Raw genomic sequence first — 15,692 nt, 5'->3', positions numbered from 1 at the left:
ACATACTTTTCCCCCCCTGCCATGCTCTTATCCTTCACCAGAACACGTTACTTGAACGGAATGTGTGAGGGTATTACATAAACACAAGTACACTGTTACTGGCAACAGGATAGTGCTGATTCTGATCAGTAGATTAAGTTCAGTAGTCCTGTCTGCAACTGGCTTCTTAAGTGTGTATCTGACTTTTATCTCTCAGGATATGGCTTTTGCCTGTTTGTTACAGTTTGGAAAGCTTGTAAGTACTCTGTTTAAACAAACTACCTGTTTGGTTTGAAGTATTATGGCTAAGCCAATTTTGATTTATGTCCTTGAGAGCCTGCAAAAAATTAAGTCTCGTACTGGCATGTAGCTTACAAGTCTTCGTCTGTAATAAATTATTTTTTTAATTTTTAAATCCTTATCTTTACTGCTGGGGAGGTGCAGTATTATTATCATAGCACAGCCCTGTCCAGTGGAGCTGCATTCTGAACTATTATTTCTCTTGCGCAAACCAAGTGGCCAGCACACTCCTTTTTGGAAGGGGTGCTCTTGACTGGCTGTTCATAGGGATGTTACCCAGAAGCCAAGCATAAAACAGAGACAGGCAGAACCACGCACAAGCTTGAGCATTGGAGGGAGGAGTAAAAATACCTGCAGAGTTGAGCACAAATCAGATGGAGCGGGCACAGGTGAAATGGGAGCTTGGACACAGTTTTTAACCTCTAGTCCTACTGTATCTATAGAACTGCTGGCACAGCATGAACTAGTATTTATGCAACAGTGAGGGCCTGTACACCTTATAGTTAATTCTGTGGAAAGTATGTGGGGTTGGCAGTCTGTAAAATGGTGGAGGTGGGGATGTGGTTGGGAGAGCACTCCAAAAAGGCAGAGGGAGTGCTTAGGCTTCCTACAGCCTTCAAGGAAAGAGCTTTCACCTGATGAGCTCAAGTATATTGAGACCACTTGGGTTGGAGGCTGGTACCATTTAGACTCTGAAATGCTTTCTGGTAGCATGCCGGAGGACTAGGTTTGTGTTTTCCTACATCCAGGATTGAGAGTGAAAGGGGATACAAAAGCAGCAGGGATTTTTCATCCATGGTTGGGGTTGTTTTGTGTGTAAGTGTTATGTTCTGACAAATGAGCTCTCTGCTGGAGAGGAAGGAAAGGAAGGGTGGTGCTGGACCAGAGAGAGACCTAACAATTAGGGTCAGCTTGAACTTGTGTATTAACTTGTGAATGTGCTGAAGACTGTTCTCTTAAAATGCAGATGAGAGTTCCAGCAGGTTTGCCCTGAGAAACCTGGTTGAAGCCAAGATCAAGTTCAAGGTGTTCAAGGGAAGAAGTAGAGACTGTGAACTTGCAAAAGTAAGAGTTGAAACAAGCCCTAGGGAAGAAAGAAGTTCTTTACAACAATCAGCCCCATCAGCATTTTTAATACATTGAATATACACAACAAGGGGCGGGGGGAAACTTGTCAACATTCAGACCTAGAAAGTGCAAGCAAACATACAACTTGGGTATTTATTTATTTGGGGTGTTTTTTTCCTAGAATTGCCTAGTTCTGAACTATAAAAGGGAGACAGACCAAATTATTTTTGTGTGTTTTCTGGAAGATCCAGAGCTAGCACAGTTTAAATCTTTGCAAAAGAATTTAGAGTATTTTGGAGAGCATTAAACTCTTCTAATACATACTTTTCTGTAACACACCTCAAGAGCTCTGGTGTCTAAGCTCTTCATGAAACAAAGTATGATTTGACTCTAGAATTGGGGAACCGTACCCAAACTATCCCCAAAGGCATTAACATGTTCTTTGCCTTTGTCTGCAAGCCACCCATAGTTCTGGTCTTTGACAGATTCTGGGCTCTTTGTCTTCCATCTCGGCAAAAGGCAGATGAGAGGTTAAGTCAGGCTCTGCCTGGCTTCAATCTCCTGAAGGATAGTTGCAGTTCATCCAGGAAGCTGTTTCAGGAGGCTGCAAGTGTTGCAGATGTCTGTTTTAGAAGAACTCTGCATGAAGACTACAGTATAATTTCAAAGTTGCTGTTTCCTTCAACTAGTATACACTGAGCAGTTATTTGAAAAGATTAATCTTTCATGCCTTCATCAAGGAAAAAAAAAAAAAAAGTCTCTGAAAGACCTCCAGGTACCTAAAAATTGGCTAAATGATGGGCTTGGGCCACAATCCTAATTTTTAGGCAGAAACTTTGCCTAGAGTCAGCAAGGAAGTTTGTAGCACAGATGGAGGTAGAGAACAGGCCCTCGGTTGTTGAATCAGCAACTGGGTTAGAAGGGTCTTCCTGTTTCAGTGAGTAAGGTCCTATTTGCTGGATTTTTACTCCATCTGCTGGTGACTGACTCAAAAAAAATGTTGCCACAATGTAACTTAATTTAGGTACACTTTAAGGGCTTCTTATTTCAAGCCAAAGAATTTCCTATGAACATGGGGTAAATTTTCCCTTCCTAGTCTACACAGGAGCGTGTGATCCATGCTCCTCTTTCCCCACTGATTATGCTGGGGAGCTCTGGCTCTATGGCCAAAAGTCAAGAAATGTGCTTCCTTTACAAGTGCTGCAGGGAAGGCTTCAAGCCTCACCTGAGACTGTCCAGCTGTCAGCATGAGCTGTGTGCTACACAGAGCTGTCTGCCAGAAAAATATCTGTCTCACTATTCTAATCCTTTTTTAAAAAACAAACAAAAGTAAACAGACCCAAACACTGATTTCTTGTTGCAGCCAAGTACTTGAATGACAGAGAAAATGCACAGGCAAGTAGTTTTCACAGGTTTTAATTTTAAATAATTTTCAAGAGTAATAAAAAAGGTACAAGTTTCTCTATTCAGACTGTTTGTTTGTTTCCTTTTTTCACCCCTCCCTCTCAAATTCTTCATTGGAGACACTTGCTGCCTCTTTCAGGTAATGCTCTTTAGACTGCACTTCAAAGGGCACAATTCAAGTTTATGTTTTCCAGAACAGAGGGTTCTGTGTCAGACGTCTCTGGAAGTTCTCATACCTAGAATGAAAAAACAACCAAACAAACCGCAAAAGCTGCTGTAAATGACATAGCCTTAAACATGATACAAATAATTTAGTCTATGCAGAGAACACAATGAATTACATTTACTCCATGCCAGTAAACACGTAAATCCAAAATCATCCTTTTTAATTCCACATCAAAAATATTCACAGTGAGACTTGTGTATTTCACCAACACTACGTACTTAATTAAAGCACTATCTCAGAGGATGTTCATTCAAGCTTAGTAAAATTTTAAGTGAATTAGAAGTGGCTATTTTGTGCCTAACACTTTTGGGGCTAGTTGAATGCAAGTTCAGGCAGGTAGGAGTTTAAATGAGGCTGCCCATCTCACAGAAGAAATCACAGCCATACTAAGCTGTGAAAACCTCATACCAGTTAGGGACGTACAAGGTAACAGCATTGCTTCTGAAACCACCTCAGCTCTCCCTGTACAAAGCCCTTCGGTGGGGCTCTGTTTGGGATGCACAGAGCCAGCTTAGCACTTCTCAGTTCACAGGACAGTGGAGCAAGCTTGACTGACACCAACAGGCTTGTGCAGAGACCACAGCCTCCAACTCAGGATCACTTCCCAGCAGGCCACGTGTAACTTGTGGGCAGGTATGGAAGAGGGGACTGCAGACAATTCCATGCTTAAGGCCACACATTGATTTGCCCCGCAGTTCCAATAGAAACCTTGAGAGAAAGCAGCCCCCATTATTTTTCCCACTCTGAATAAATAACTTCAACTTCTGCATTTGTTTAAAAAATGTTTTAGTAAAATCTGAAGAAGAAAAATAATTGATGATGGCAATCTTTTTAGCAGGGCCTGTTGCAACAGCACAAAGGGTGATGGTTTTCAAGAGGGAAGATTCAGACTGGATACAAGGAAGATTTTTTTTTTACAGTGAGGTTGGTGAAACACTGGCATGGCTGCCAGGAGATGGTAGAAGCCCCATCCCTGGAAACATTCAAAGTTAGGTTGGTCAGGACTCTGAGCAATCTGATCTACTTAAAGATGTAGGGGTGATGACTGCAGGAGTGTTGGACTAGAAGACCTTTAAAAGGTCACTTCAAGCCTATAGCAGTCTGCTTCTATGAAGTCTCTAACATGCAACGGAATCAAGTATGCACACATGTTGTCTGATAGAAACAAGCACACCAGAATTCATTATTGACCTTCAGTGAAAAAATGGGGAAGTAAACAATCTCTTTACCTTTCTAAATAAATAAATAGCTGAGCTACAAAAGTCTAAAGCCTCCTGTCAATTCCCACAAACACAAACTGTAAAGTATCAGAAGATACTGGCAACTGTAAAACAAGATAAAAAAAGCTCTTCCCCTTCATGTCATAGTTCTTAACCCAACTGAAATGCAAGGAGAGACTCTAAAGGACTTTAAACCCACTCAGTTTAAGAGAGAAAGGCTTATTTATAAGTGAATTTCTTAGCCAAACGATTGAATTTCCAGTGCAGCCAATCAGTTGCATAGACACAAGATACTCCACCCATTACAAGCTGTAATCAAATTCATTGTAATGACTCAGAAACATATGAAACAGAGCCAAAAGATGTTTTCCTGTGGCTGCAATCACCTGAACAGATTTCTGTACACAAATGTGTTCAGTTTACTTGAATTATGCCTCACTTCACCACACTGTTTTGAAAAGGTGCCAAAAGCAAATTCAGCATCATCCAGGCAGCGGCCAGACATCACCCTGATGCTTTTGTCTGTCTTCCCTTTGGTTCTTTTCCTCAGAGACCCTACCCATATGTGGTCATGGAGTGAGCAGAGTTACCTTGACCTGCATTATGTTACACACCCAAAGAAAATGCACTGTTGAAATTAACTTCTTGCATATTCATGAGATCAGTACTAAGACTAAGACTGTATTCACGGCGTCCAGAATACTGGTTTAATAAAGGGATTGGGTTAGTACTGTAGAGGCTAAAGAAGGCTGAACTGGAACTGTAGGAAAGACTTTTTCAGACATCTTAAAGGACTGCCTGACAGTTCACAACTTGTCTCCAGACTACACGGGCTATTCCCATAGACTTCTTAAACCAGTTCCCTGGAAAACAGCTCTCAGAAGCACAGTTGTTGTGTGCACTCAAAGGTCTTTGTGACATAACAAGGCCATTTAGGAACAGCATTTCTGCACCCCCTCTCATTCTTAAGCAATGTGCTGGAACTATGCCTAAGCAGAGAACAAGTATTACAAATAAGCACAAACTGACAAGTGTCTTCTGTCTCCATGTTCCTCCAGAGCATTTGCATGATCACCAATGTAGTGCAAATCCACTTACGTCATTTGTGGAAGCAAAAACATAGGCTTTTAGCACTTTTCTAAAAAATATCTGATATAAAGATGATGACAAATAAACAAGAATGGTGGCTAGAACTTCCCTATACTTGAGAAACAAACCCAAACCCTTAAACCTTTTTGTATCACCTTGATGAAAAGCATCAATACTTAGAAATCAGGTGGTTTAACGCCTAGAAAAAAAGAACACTTGTTAGCAGAAATTACTGCCATGCCATTACCATTTCAGAACTACATTTGCAGGAATGAAAGCTTCAGAAGGATTTGGGGTCATCTGTGCCTGAGTAACAGCAAATGATGAAGCAAAGTTATAGAAGTTATCCAACATCTTCTGAGTGAACTAAAATAAATAAAAAGAGACATTTTAAGTAACTTCTCTTTTCAGTCTGAATTTCTGTGAAAAAAGTTGACAGACACAACTCCTATATGAAGTAAAACTAGCACTATGATCTAAAACAGAATAGGAGTGGACATAGTGGGTCCAGAGATACCCATTTTAAATCAAAATATCCTCACTCTTGAATCTTGCCTTCAGATGCATCCAGAAATCATTTTCACAACCTTCACTCACCCTCTCACTGCCCAATTTCATCCAACTGAATACAGAGCTTTATGAGGAGCATTTCCTTTTTGTGACAAAGTAGTAGTGCAGTGACAAGATCTGTCCTTCTCCTCCAAATTAAACTATCAGAACTGCAGTCCAGGTCAAACCTGCCATTCCAGCTCACAGCAAAACACCAGGTGTTAAACCGGCTGCAAAGAGTGCAGTCTGACTTGTAACAATTCATTAGGCTCCAGCAATAGGGAAATTTCCTTTAGCTTTCACCACAGAAAGGCTGCTATCCTGACATCCACTGCCACAAGATGCTGCTGGGAAAAACAGGAAAAAAGAGGCATAGGAAATTCCCTAACTGTAGTAAGAAGGAAGGAAAAAACCTCAAAGAGAGGCCAGCAAGTAGCAAGCCCTGTGCGCAGTCAGTGAGGCTGCAGGACATTCGACATTCTCAGCCAGTTTACAAATACATAACCCTGTGGCACTTACTTCCTTCCCCTAATCTTTTTACGTTTCTTTGGAGATAATTGAATCCAACCCCCCTGTCAAAGCAAGATCACCTAGGCACAGGAATGCATCCAGGCAGGGTCTGAAAACCTCCAGAGAAGGAAACTCCACAACCTCTCTGGGCAGCCTGTTCCAGCGCTTGGCCAACTTCACCATAAGGAAGTTTCTCCTCATACTGAGGTGGAGCCTCCTGTATTCCAGTTTGTACCCATTGTTCCTTGTCCTATCACTGGGCACCATCAAAAAGAGGCTGGCACCTTCATCTTGACACCCACCTCTCAGGTATTAATAAGATCCCCTCTTGGCCCTCTGAGATATGCACTGTTTTGCTTCCCTCCATTTGCTCTGACAAAAGGAATGGAAGAACTGATAGAATCATACCATAGAATCAGTAAGGTTAGAAAATACCTCAAAGATCATCAAGTCCAACCCATCACACAACACCTCATGACTACTAAACCATGGCTTCAATCCCTTTTTGAACACCTCCAGGGACGGTGACTCCACCACCTCCCTGGGCAGCCCCAGAATCCTGAAGCCTACCCTCAATCTCCTCCCACTCATCCTGAACTCTCTGGGTTTGTCCATTTTTTTTCCTTGCGCAACTTTTTAGAATATATTCTACACACAGATGTACCAACATCTGTCTACCAACAGATGTAGAGTAGCAACTCTAAGAGCAACTCAGAGTAGCAACAGATGGTTTTGCCCTTAAAAAACCACTTTTATTGGTCAAATATAAGTTTCAAATGGATGATGACAAGTATTGAACAAAAGCCATTAGTCATTCACAAACATGCTCTCAGTTGTATCCCTTCCTCTGTTCTCTACTCCCTCAAAAGTCTTCTTCAATTATGACTTTATAAATTTTCTCTATAGGAGTAACTATTACTTGAACCTTTCATTTAACTGCATTCCTTGAAAGCAGTGCACAATTTCAGTTAAGCAGCATGTCTTTTTTTTCTTTAATAAAGAACCCTCCTAACTGGAAGTAACATTTGTAAGATATGCAGTCATGAAGTAATATTTATTTTTAAAAATACTGCATCAGAAACCTTACAAATGACCTCAAGTGGCACATTGTTACCTCATGGCTTGACTGCTACAATAAAAACTGCTGGAACCAGAAGCATTTAGATGTCATTTGCCCCAGGAAAGCTGAATTGACCATATTATAAAATGGCCAAGGACGGTAATAGCATCCTAGCCTGTACCAGGAACAGCATAACCAGCAGGAGCAGGGAAGTCATTGTGCCCCTGTGCTCAGCACTGGTGAGGCCACACCTCAAATACTGCATCGTTTTGGACCCCTCACTACAAGAAAGGCATTGAAGTGCTGTATAGTGTCCAGGCAAGGGCAATAAAGATGGTGAAGGGTCTGGAGAACAGGTCTTATAAGAAGCAGCTGAGGGAACAGGGATTATTTAGTCTGGAAGAGGCTGAGGGGAGATCTCATTGTTCTCTACAACTACTGAAATGGAGGTTGTAATGAGGTGAAGGTTGGTCTCTTCTCCCTAGTATCAAGTGACAGGATGAATGGAAATGACCTCAAATTGTACCAGGGGAGGTTTAGATTGGTATTAGGAAGAGTTTCTTTACTGAAAAGGTGTTCAGGCACTAGAACAAGCTGCCCAGGGAGGTGGAGTCCTTGTCCCTGGAGATGCTAAAATGTGTAGACATGGCACATCAGGACATAGTTTAATGGCCACAGTGGTGTTAGGTCTACAGCTGGACTTGATGATCTTAGAGGTCTTTTTCAACTGAAACAATTCCATAATTCCATGATTCTATAAGAAAACAGCTGTTGGTCAGTTACAGTAACTTTCTCCAAGAGACCTTCCCTATTAGCAGCTATTAAGGGTAACAAACTGCCAAAGGACACCAGCTACAGTACCAGGACTACTGTTCAATTACCAATCTATCTCAAGGAGAATCTGTAAGGAAAGCAGGCAGGAAAAATAAAACCCTCACCAAATGCTGAGATGTTAAAAGGTAACAACAGAGCTGACAGAGCTGTCAGTGTTAAGGAGATCAAGACTTGCCATGCTGAACTAGCTCGCCTTGAACTGCTGTTAGATGGCCAACTACATGCTACTGCTAGCTGAGGATTTCCAGAGGTTCAAACTAACAGGCTGGGAAAAAGTGGCAAGTGTTGCAGCCCACAGCCAGGTCCACAGGGAAAGAACTGGGAAAAAAAAAAAGAAGAAAAAAACGGTCTTTCTTTGAGAGAAGGCACAATTCTGTAGTTCTGCAGAACTACATAAGTAGTGTTTCTCCAGGGTTAGTGGAGTCTGTCTTGACTTCTGAGTAATTTTTGACCATCCCTGAAAGTCTATGAACTACAGCTGCAGCACCTATAAATCACCAGACATCCACTGTCCCTTCCATTGCTGCTCCTATACGGAAGCACCACAAATATGATTACATTACAGTAACACCAATGCCAGCCTACTGGCCTGATTCCACTGAGTGTGCAAAATCCAGTCTTTTGCAGGACATAGTTTCCCTATGTAAGAAAACATAATTTCAAAATATCAAAGCATCCAGCAAAATGATTTGACAATTAGGTTGGTTACAATCCTATAGCCATCCATAGCAGATTTCCCCCCCCCCCCCCAGTTAGTTCTTCAGAGGCTTAAAGACTTTTGTAGCACAGAAAACTTTGGACAACACACTGTCCAAGCTACCTCAGTGAATGAATCTACTGATGACACAGCAGCACTTGCAACAGGAGTCTGCTGGGCCAGGTTCTCCAGCAGTTCCACTGAGATTCCAATCTGGGCCACCGTTGGTGTCTGAGGGAGGTTCATGGCACCAAAGGGATGTTGACTTCCCTTCCCTGAAAGCACCACAAACACGTGTTAGATTTGGCACACATGTAAAGACTGTTACTTAAATCACCATGTTTCTTCTGTAGAAGGTATTCCTCAACTCCCAGCAGTGATTGTCCTAGCTCAGAAATACAGAAAAAGCAGCACACAGTTCAAGCACAGGCACAAGGGCACGCAAGCACAAGAGATGAAACAGTGAACAGGTATTTAAAATTTGTTTCTAAAAGAAGAAAACCAGCTTTAAAGCTCCCCATGAAGTAAATGAATTCAACAGGAATTATGATCTGTGGATGCAAGAGAACAGAACCTGCTCTATAGAGAGGAAGCCTTTAATTCACATTGCAACAAGTGCAGATAAACAGGAAACATTCAGCACTGCTGCAGAGTTGTTTGATCCACTCATTCCAAGCCAGATTCTTGTGAACCTGCTTGTGTTATGGAAAATACTAAACGCTACTTAAACATCATTGACTCAAAGCTATCCCTGTGGAGGGCTGGGCAGCTCCAAGTCTCATCTGAATTGCTCAAAACCACCAGCAGCAGCAAAGGTCAAAATACAACCATGGAACAGAAAGGCCTCTGACTTTGCAACTACAAAGAAAACAATGAATTGGACAGAGAAACATCCCCAAATTATATACTACTCCCAGCTCTCTACCATCACTTCTGCCCTGAGTATTACCCAGTACTTTGAGCCTCAGATGCAGCTAGGGTCTCTGCAAACAATGACACCTAGAGTCACTTAAATCATGCACTCCTCTGTCAGCATCTGTAAAGGAAAATACAGGGAAAACGTCTGGGAGGACTCGAATGCAAACACGTTCTAATACTCCACCTAAGTTTGGGTGAACACAATAGACAGGTATCTTCTTAGCACAGAAGTGGTGTTTCACTAGCACTCTCTGGCCTCTTACTAGCAGGAGGAAGCAAAAGCTACTCAAGAGCTGTTCCACAGACCAGCCAACACTGTCCTGAGCTGTGAGAAAGCTTAACTCAAATCTAAAGCACCATCTGACTTAGCTCCACTGTTAAAAATTCACTCAGCAAGACAAACTTGAGAAGCTGAACTGAGACTCAAGACTGAAGATCTCAGAAACCTGACCATTATTCTGCAGAGACATAAAGCACAACCACAAAGAACCCAACATCCAAGCCACATGGAAAGCTTTTCAACTGAGGTCCTCACTCAAGATCGTACTACAATACAGTGCTACAGTTAAGTAAAGCACTCACTGTTAAACTGCTACTTTAACACAAGGCCAAGAAGAAGAGCTATTTAGAGGTGCTTTTGACAACTACCCTTGCTGTGTGATCTCAGTATTTACTGTAGAGAGACGCTTGCCTGATAAAGGTAAAATTTGTTAGCTATTAGAATCTACCACACAAGTGACATAAGACTTCTCCAGATCTGAAAGTATAGACAAGTCAGGTACAGTGACAACTGCCAGCAATGGCATTCTTGTAAAGTTTGATTCTCTAGGCCCAAACAGCTTTCTTGCAGCATAATTTCAGTCTTTGAAACAGAAGGCCAGCAAAACATTCTACCCAGATTTTCCAAGCCAACCTAAGCAAAAAGCTGTGGCAAATGCCAGCAGAACCTATGTCTTGCCTTCCAACAGCAGTCAGGCTCTGCAAGGGCATCAGAAGCCCAAGCAAATAATTTGAACTCAAGTCACACTGAGAACTGACCATAGTTCCTTCACAGCAATTACACTGGGAATACCGATGATATTAATGATTACAGTTAGCACAACTACTGCAGCTCCAACAGGCATTGAGGGCTCTTACTACAACACTTAATTACAACTAAGCCTTTATTACACAAGTACAAAAATTGCCTAATTCCAGATCAACCCAGCCTCTTTCACAAAGGTATATTACTGCTTTACTCATCTTGGCACTGAAGAGGCCAATCAGCTTTGTTAAAGCCAGAAACAGTCTATTTTGCCTTGACTACAGGCTGTTGAACGTTTCACCTATAAAAAAATAATCCAGGTATGGGAAGAGTAAGAGGCTGAAAGAATGCACATTGACTGCCATCCCACTGTGGAGTGGGAAAATTACCAGAAGAGTGCAAACACAACACCCCGACCCCCACCATTATTCAGCTTGTAGCATGAAATATAAATACCAATTTTGTAAGTGGATTGTGGGGTGTGCATAAGTTAACAGTCTGTTTTCAACAAGCATGAAGATGGCATTTGAGATGACTGAAAATAATGCAGATTTAATGCTTATTACAAAGCCAAGTCACCATCTTCCATGACAATTAACCCTCAAAAAGAAACATGTTAATAGTGCTGGCTACTTCAGCCTTTTGGTTCCAAGAGTTTCAATGATTATCAGCAGATGCAAGACTTCAGTGACTACATCAAGGGCGGAAAAACAACAACAAAAAAACCTAGAAGCCACACATGCACTTTTATTTCTATACTCAAAAGTATAGCTTTAAAGAATAGTAAAATTATCCAAAACAACAACAGAAAAGTCCCTTACTTGGAAATCATGTTTAATCATTGAAGAAAGTATCTGAAAATGTGTTTTTCCTACAGGACTGTCAGAAACCGTAAGTAATACAGGAACTTTTTCAAGCACAAAAAACAGTGCAACAGCCAGCAATACACTTCAAAGTTTCACTAGCAACAACCATGGAATATTCAAAAGCATACCCCACCAAAGCCTCTCCTGTGGCTGTTCTCTTTTCTGAGGAAAGAGCAAGTTTTTGAGGGACATATATGATCAGCATTTGGTTTACTCTGCACCTCGAGAGCCCCCATCTCATGTCACATGGCCATTCAGGGCTGATTCAAAAGGTGTGCCAGGTTATGAATTAGCACCTATTAACACAGCAACCTCATTGCTTACCAAAACAGAGATTCAGGTTAAGACTGAAGCCTACAGAAAATGTGTATTACTTTATCAGCATAATACTTTAAGCTGACATACCCAATCCTTGAGTGAAGACCAAGTATGCCACTCAGATGTTTCATTTTTATAATATGCATGGCGCAACTCCCAGATATTTAGGAAAACACACCCACATCTACTTCAGGTAGCACCATCAGTCTCTAGCTCCCAAATAAGGCAGACTTGCCCAACTCGGGTCTATTTAAACAATACTAAAAGGTTTGGAAAGCTGATTTTCAATGAAGACTCCCTCTACTGGGCAGTTGTGGAAAGGCACCCGAGCAGGAAGCGGCCAGCTGTCCGAAATCACTGCATCACAGAACCGCCACTTTGCTACAAAGCACACAGCCGCTTAAGAGTGGAAGGTGAAAGAAAACGCTGCAGGTGTTTGTCTAGACAAACGCCTGAAAACTATGCTATGGAAGTTACAGAGCTATTCATCCTCAGGTTCTCTGTGCAGAAACACATGCCAAGCCTACTCAAGGGAATTTTCAGACCAACAGCATGGAAGAAGAGTGAGAAATTTCACTAGGAAGACACACAGACAGATGTCAATGAAGATGACAGACGGCTTCTAGTACAACATCTGCTCAGGACTATCTGAAAACTGAGAGTGCTCTGCCTTTTTGTTGAAAACCACCTTTAAACATTTCTCTCTTTTTATGCGTGCAGGAATACACGTGCTTCACCATTCTTACCAGATTTCAAACCAGAAATTTTGAAGATGGCACTTGGCTTCTCATTAGTGACAAACCCCAGCAGCTGCCATACTGCCATTCCGCTCTGGTCTGGATAACAAAAATAGACAGATCCTCCCATTCCTTCTGGAAATGGTATAGTTCCCAGCATGAAGACCACTACATGATTGATGTTTTCATAGTCCGGCAAATCAAATACAAATTTGTCTTCAGCCACTTGTTGGGGAGCTGCTTGTACCTAAAGAGAACAGAATTCTTATTAGTATTACTATTTTTCATCTCTGACAGTAACTGTGAATTTCCTTTCACAGAAATACACCTAAGGTGGAACACAACAAAAAGTGTGGAATGCACTAACCTGAACAGCAAATAGCCAGATAAAAGTGAAACACAGCAGAAAAAAACAACTGCAAAAAAATATGACTAAAAATGCACGACAGTCTTGTTCTACCTGCACTGAACACATATCCCACCCGGGACTACAGGATCAGGATACCTTCGCTCCCCATGTGCGTAGGAGGAAAATAGGGTGCAGAAGAGGTTGCCAAGTCTATAAGCAGTGGCTGTTGACCACCTGGCTGGCACAACCCCAGGATCATGGACACCTGTTCACATAGGAAATACAATAGACCTTGAGACAGGCAATTAGAAGGACGGCTAAATGCCAGAGGAAAAGATACCCTCCTCTTTACCCGAGACGCCGCAGCCTGGCAGCCAACGCACAATCTAGGCTTAAAAAGCTTCTTTTAAACTCGCAGCTTGTCTCTGAGAAGCCTGAGCTCGGGGCATGGCCAGTGCCTCCCAGGAACGAGGCTCTACAATGCAGCTGCCTCTGGAGATGAGAGGCAACAGCCAGCCGAGGTGTCGGGCAGACGGCGAGGTCCCTCCACCTGGGGCCAGCCCCGGGCTAAGCCCGGCGAGGCGAGGAACGATCTCTGCCGGGCGGCCCTGCGACAGCTCCACCCCGGGCCCCGAGCGGGTTGAGGGCCCCGCCCGCGGCCCGGGCAGCGCTCACCAGCCTGCCCGCCACCAGGCAGCCGAACATGGCAGCGGCCGCCGAACCACCTCAGACGTTTCACTGTTCCGGAGCCTCCATGAGCACGGTCTGCCGGAAGCCAAGGCGCCAGCACCGACCCCGGGCCCGAAGCGTCACTTCCGCAGCGCGGCCGCGGGGGGCAGGGAGGAGCAGGCGGGATGCAACTTCCCTAGTGCAACGCCACCGGCCGGGCGGGACCTGCTGGTTGCGTTACAGTGCTGAGCCGCTCCCTGGGCGGGAGTGGGAGAATTTCACGCAGTCCGGGGGTCACCAGCGCTGGCAGCCCTTGCGGGTTTTGTGGGATAAAACAGGACTGACTTGTACTGAATGCTGAAGGGCACAGGAAATGCTATCGTAGAACAGTTTCGGTTGCGAAAGACCTCTAAGATCATCAAGTCCCACTGTCGATAAAGCACCCCCGTGGCCATTAAACCACGTCTAGAAGTGCCATATCTACTCGTTTCTTGAACGCCTGGCACAGTGACTCCACCACCTCCTTTGGCAGCCTGTTCTAATGTGTGACCACCCTTTCAGTAAAGAAACTATCCCTGACAACCAATCTAAACTCCTGCAGCAGTTTCAGGTAATTTCCTGTTGTTCTATCACTTGATACTCTAGGGAGAAGAGACCAGCTCCCACCTCGCTACAGCCTCTTGTCAGGTAGTTGTAGAGCACAATGAGGTTTTCCCTCAGCCTCCTCCAGACTAAACCTCTGTTCCCTCAGCTACTCCTCATGTGTGTTTTGTTGTAGCCAGGTGGGGGTCAATCTGAAGTCATGAGCAAGGGAAATTGGCCTGAGGGTGTGCCAGGGTTTAGGTTGAATATTTGGAAAAACTTACAGAAATGGTTGTTAGTGATTGGAACAAGCTGCTCAGGGAAATAAATGGTGAAGTCACCATCTTTGGAGGTATTTACACGGCATGTATGTGTGGCACTTAGGGACATGATATAGTGTTGGGTTTGGCAGTGTTAGCTTAGTGGTTGGACCTGGTGGTTGTAAAGAGCTTTTCCAACCAAAACAATTCTATGTTTCTATGATAAACCAGCAGGAGAAGGGAAAAAAAAAAAAAAAAAAAAAAAGAAGGAAAAAAAAGTCTTTTCCACAACTTGAGAAACTCGGTGGACAAAAGGAAGCAGCATTTTGTTTTCCTTCATGTAGTGAAGGAATTACAGAATCATTAAGGTTGAAAAAGATGTCTAAGATTATCAAGTCCAGTCATCAACCCAATGCTACTATGACCGCTAAACCATGTCCCAAAATGCTATGTCTAAACATTGTTTGAACATTTTAAGAGGTGGTGACTCCACCACCTCCCTGGGCAGCTTGTTCCAATGTCTGATGACTCTTTCACTAAAGAAATTTTTCCCAAGATCCAAGCTAAACCTCCCCTGGTGCAACTTGAGGCCATTACCTCTCAACCTATCACTTGTTACTAGGGAAAAGAGGCCAATACCTGTGATGCTACAACCTCTATTCAGGTCACTGTAGAGAGCAATAAAGTCTCTCCTCTGCCTTCTCCATGCTAAACAACTTCAGCTTCTTCACCTGCTCTTCATGACATGTTTTCCAAACTCTTCACCAGCTTTGTTACCCTTCTGTGGATATGCTGCAGCACCTTAATGTCTCTTGTACCGTGGCACCCAAACCTCAGTATTCAGGGTGCAACCTCACCAGTGCCAGGGGCAGGATGACTTCCCTATTGCTGCTGGAAACACTATTCCAATACAGGCCAATATACTGTTGGCTTCTTGGCCACGTGGGCACATTGCTGGCTCACGTTCAGATAGCTCATGTCCATCAGCACCCCCAGGTCCTTTTCTGCCGGGCAGCTTTCCAGTCACGGTGCT

General features: G+C 43.2%; 1 protein-coding gene across 7 annotated transcripts; it reads right to left on the bottom strand.

Moving 5' to 3' along the window:
- Positions 1–2,747: 2,747 nt before the first annotated feature.
- Positions 2,748–13,953, bottom strand: HIKESHI (heat shock protein nuclear import factor hikeshi). 7 transcript variants are annotated; one of them, XM_068140175.1, is made up of 6 exons: positions 13,824–13,893; positions 13,305–13,413; positions 12,809–13,046; positions 9,060–9,211; positions 5,534–5,652; positions 2,748–2,987 (listed from the first exon to the last, which is right to left on the bottom strand). In XM_068140175.1, the coding sequence occupies exons 3-6, from the start codon at positions 12,957–12,959 to the stop codon at positions 2,933–2,935; spliced, it is 477 nt and encodes a 158-aa protein (XP_067996276.1). In that variant the 5' UTR covers positions 12,960–13,046; positions 13,305–13,413; positions 13,824–13,893; the 3' UTR covers positions 2,748–2,932. The 7 variants fall into 7 exon arrangements, with proteins under 7 accessions (XP_067996276.1, XP_067996267.1, XP_067996249.1 ...); XM_068140166.1 differs by lacking the exon at positions 13,824–13,893 and adding an exon at positions 13,501–13,815; XM_068140148.1 differs by lacking the exon at positions 13,305–13,413 and having other exon boundaries at positions 13,824–13,953.
- Positions 13,954–15,692: the final 1,739 nt, after the last annotated feature.

This window comes from Melanerpes formicivorus, unplaced genomic scaffold (genome assembly GCF_026170545.1).
Source record: "Melanerpes formicivorus ecotype bairdi unplaced genomic scaffold, bMelFor1.0.p_v2 SCAF_1, whole genome shotgun sequence".
Lineage (NCBI taxonomy): Eukaryota > Metazoa > Chordata > Aves > Piciformes > Picidae > Melanerpes > Melanerpes formicivorus.
This window is presented reverse-complemented; position numbering and strand designations above follow the sequence as displayed.

Excerpts from the sequence above, each read along its gene's own strand:
- HIKESHI (XM_068140139.1), bottom strand. The coding sequence starts at position 13,274 with ATGTGTTCAGTGCAGGTAGAACAAGACTGTCGTGCATTTTTAGTCATA. Across the intron at positions 5,653-9,059 it reads CAGTAGATTCATTCACTGAG|TTCACTCAGAAGATGTTGGA; the intron begins GTAGCTTGGACA and ends TATTTATTTTAG. Across the intron at positions 2,988-5,533 it reads GCAAATGTAGTTCTGAAATG|GTATGAGAACTTCCAGAGAC; the intron begins GTAATGGCATGG and ends TTTTCATTCTAG.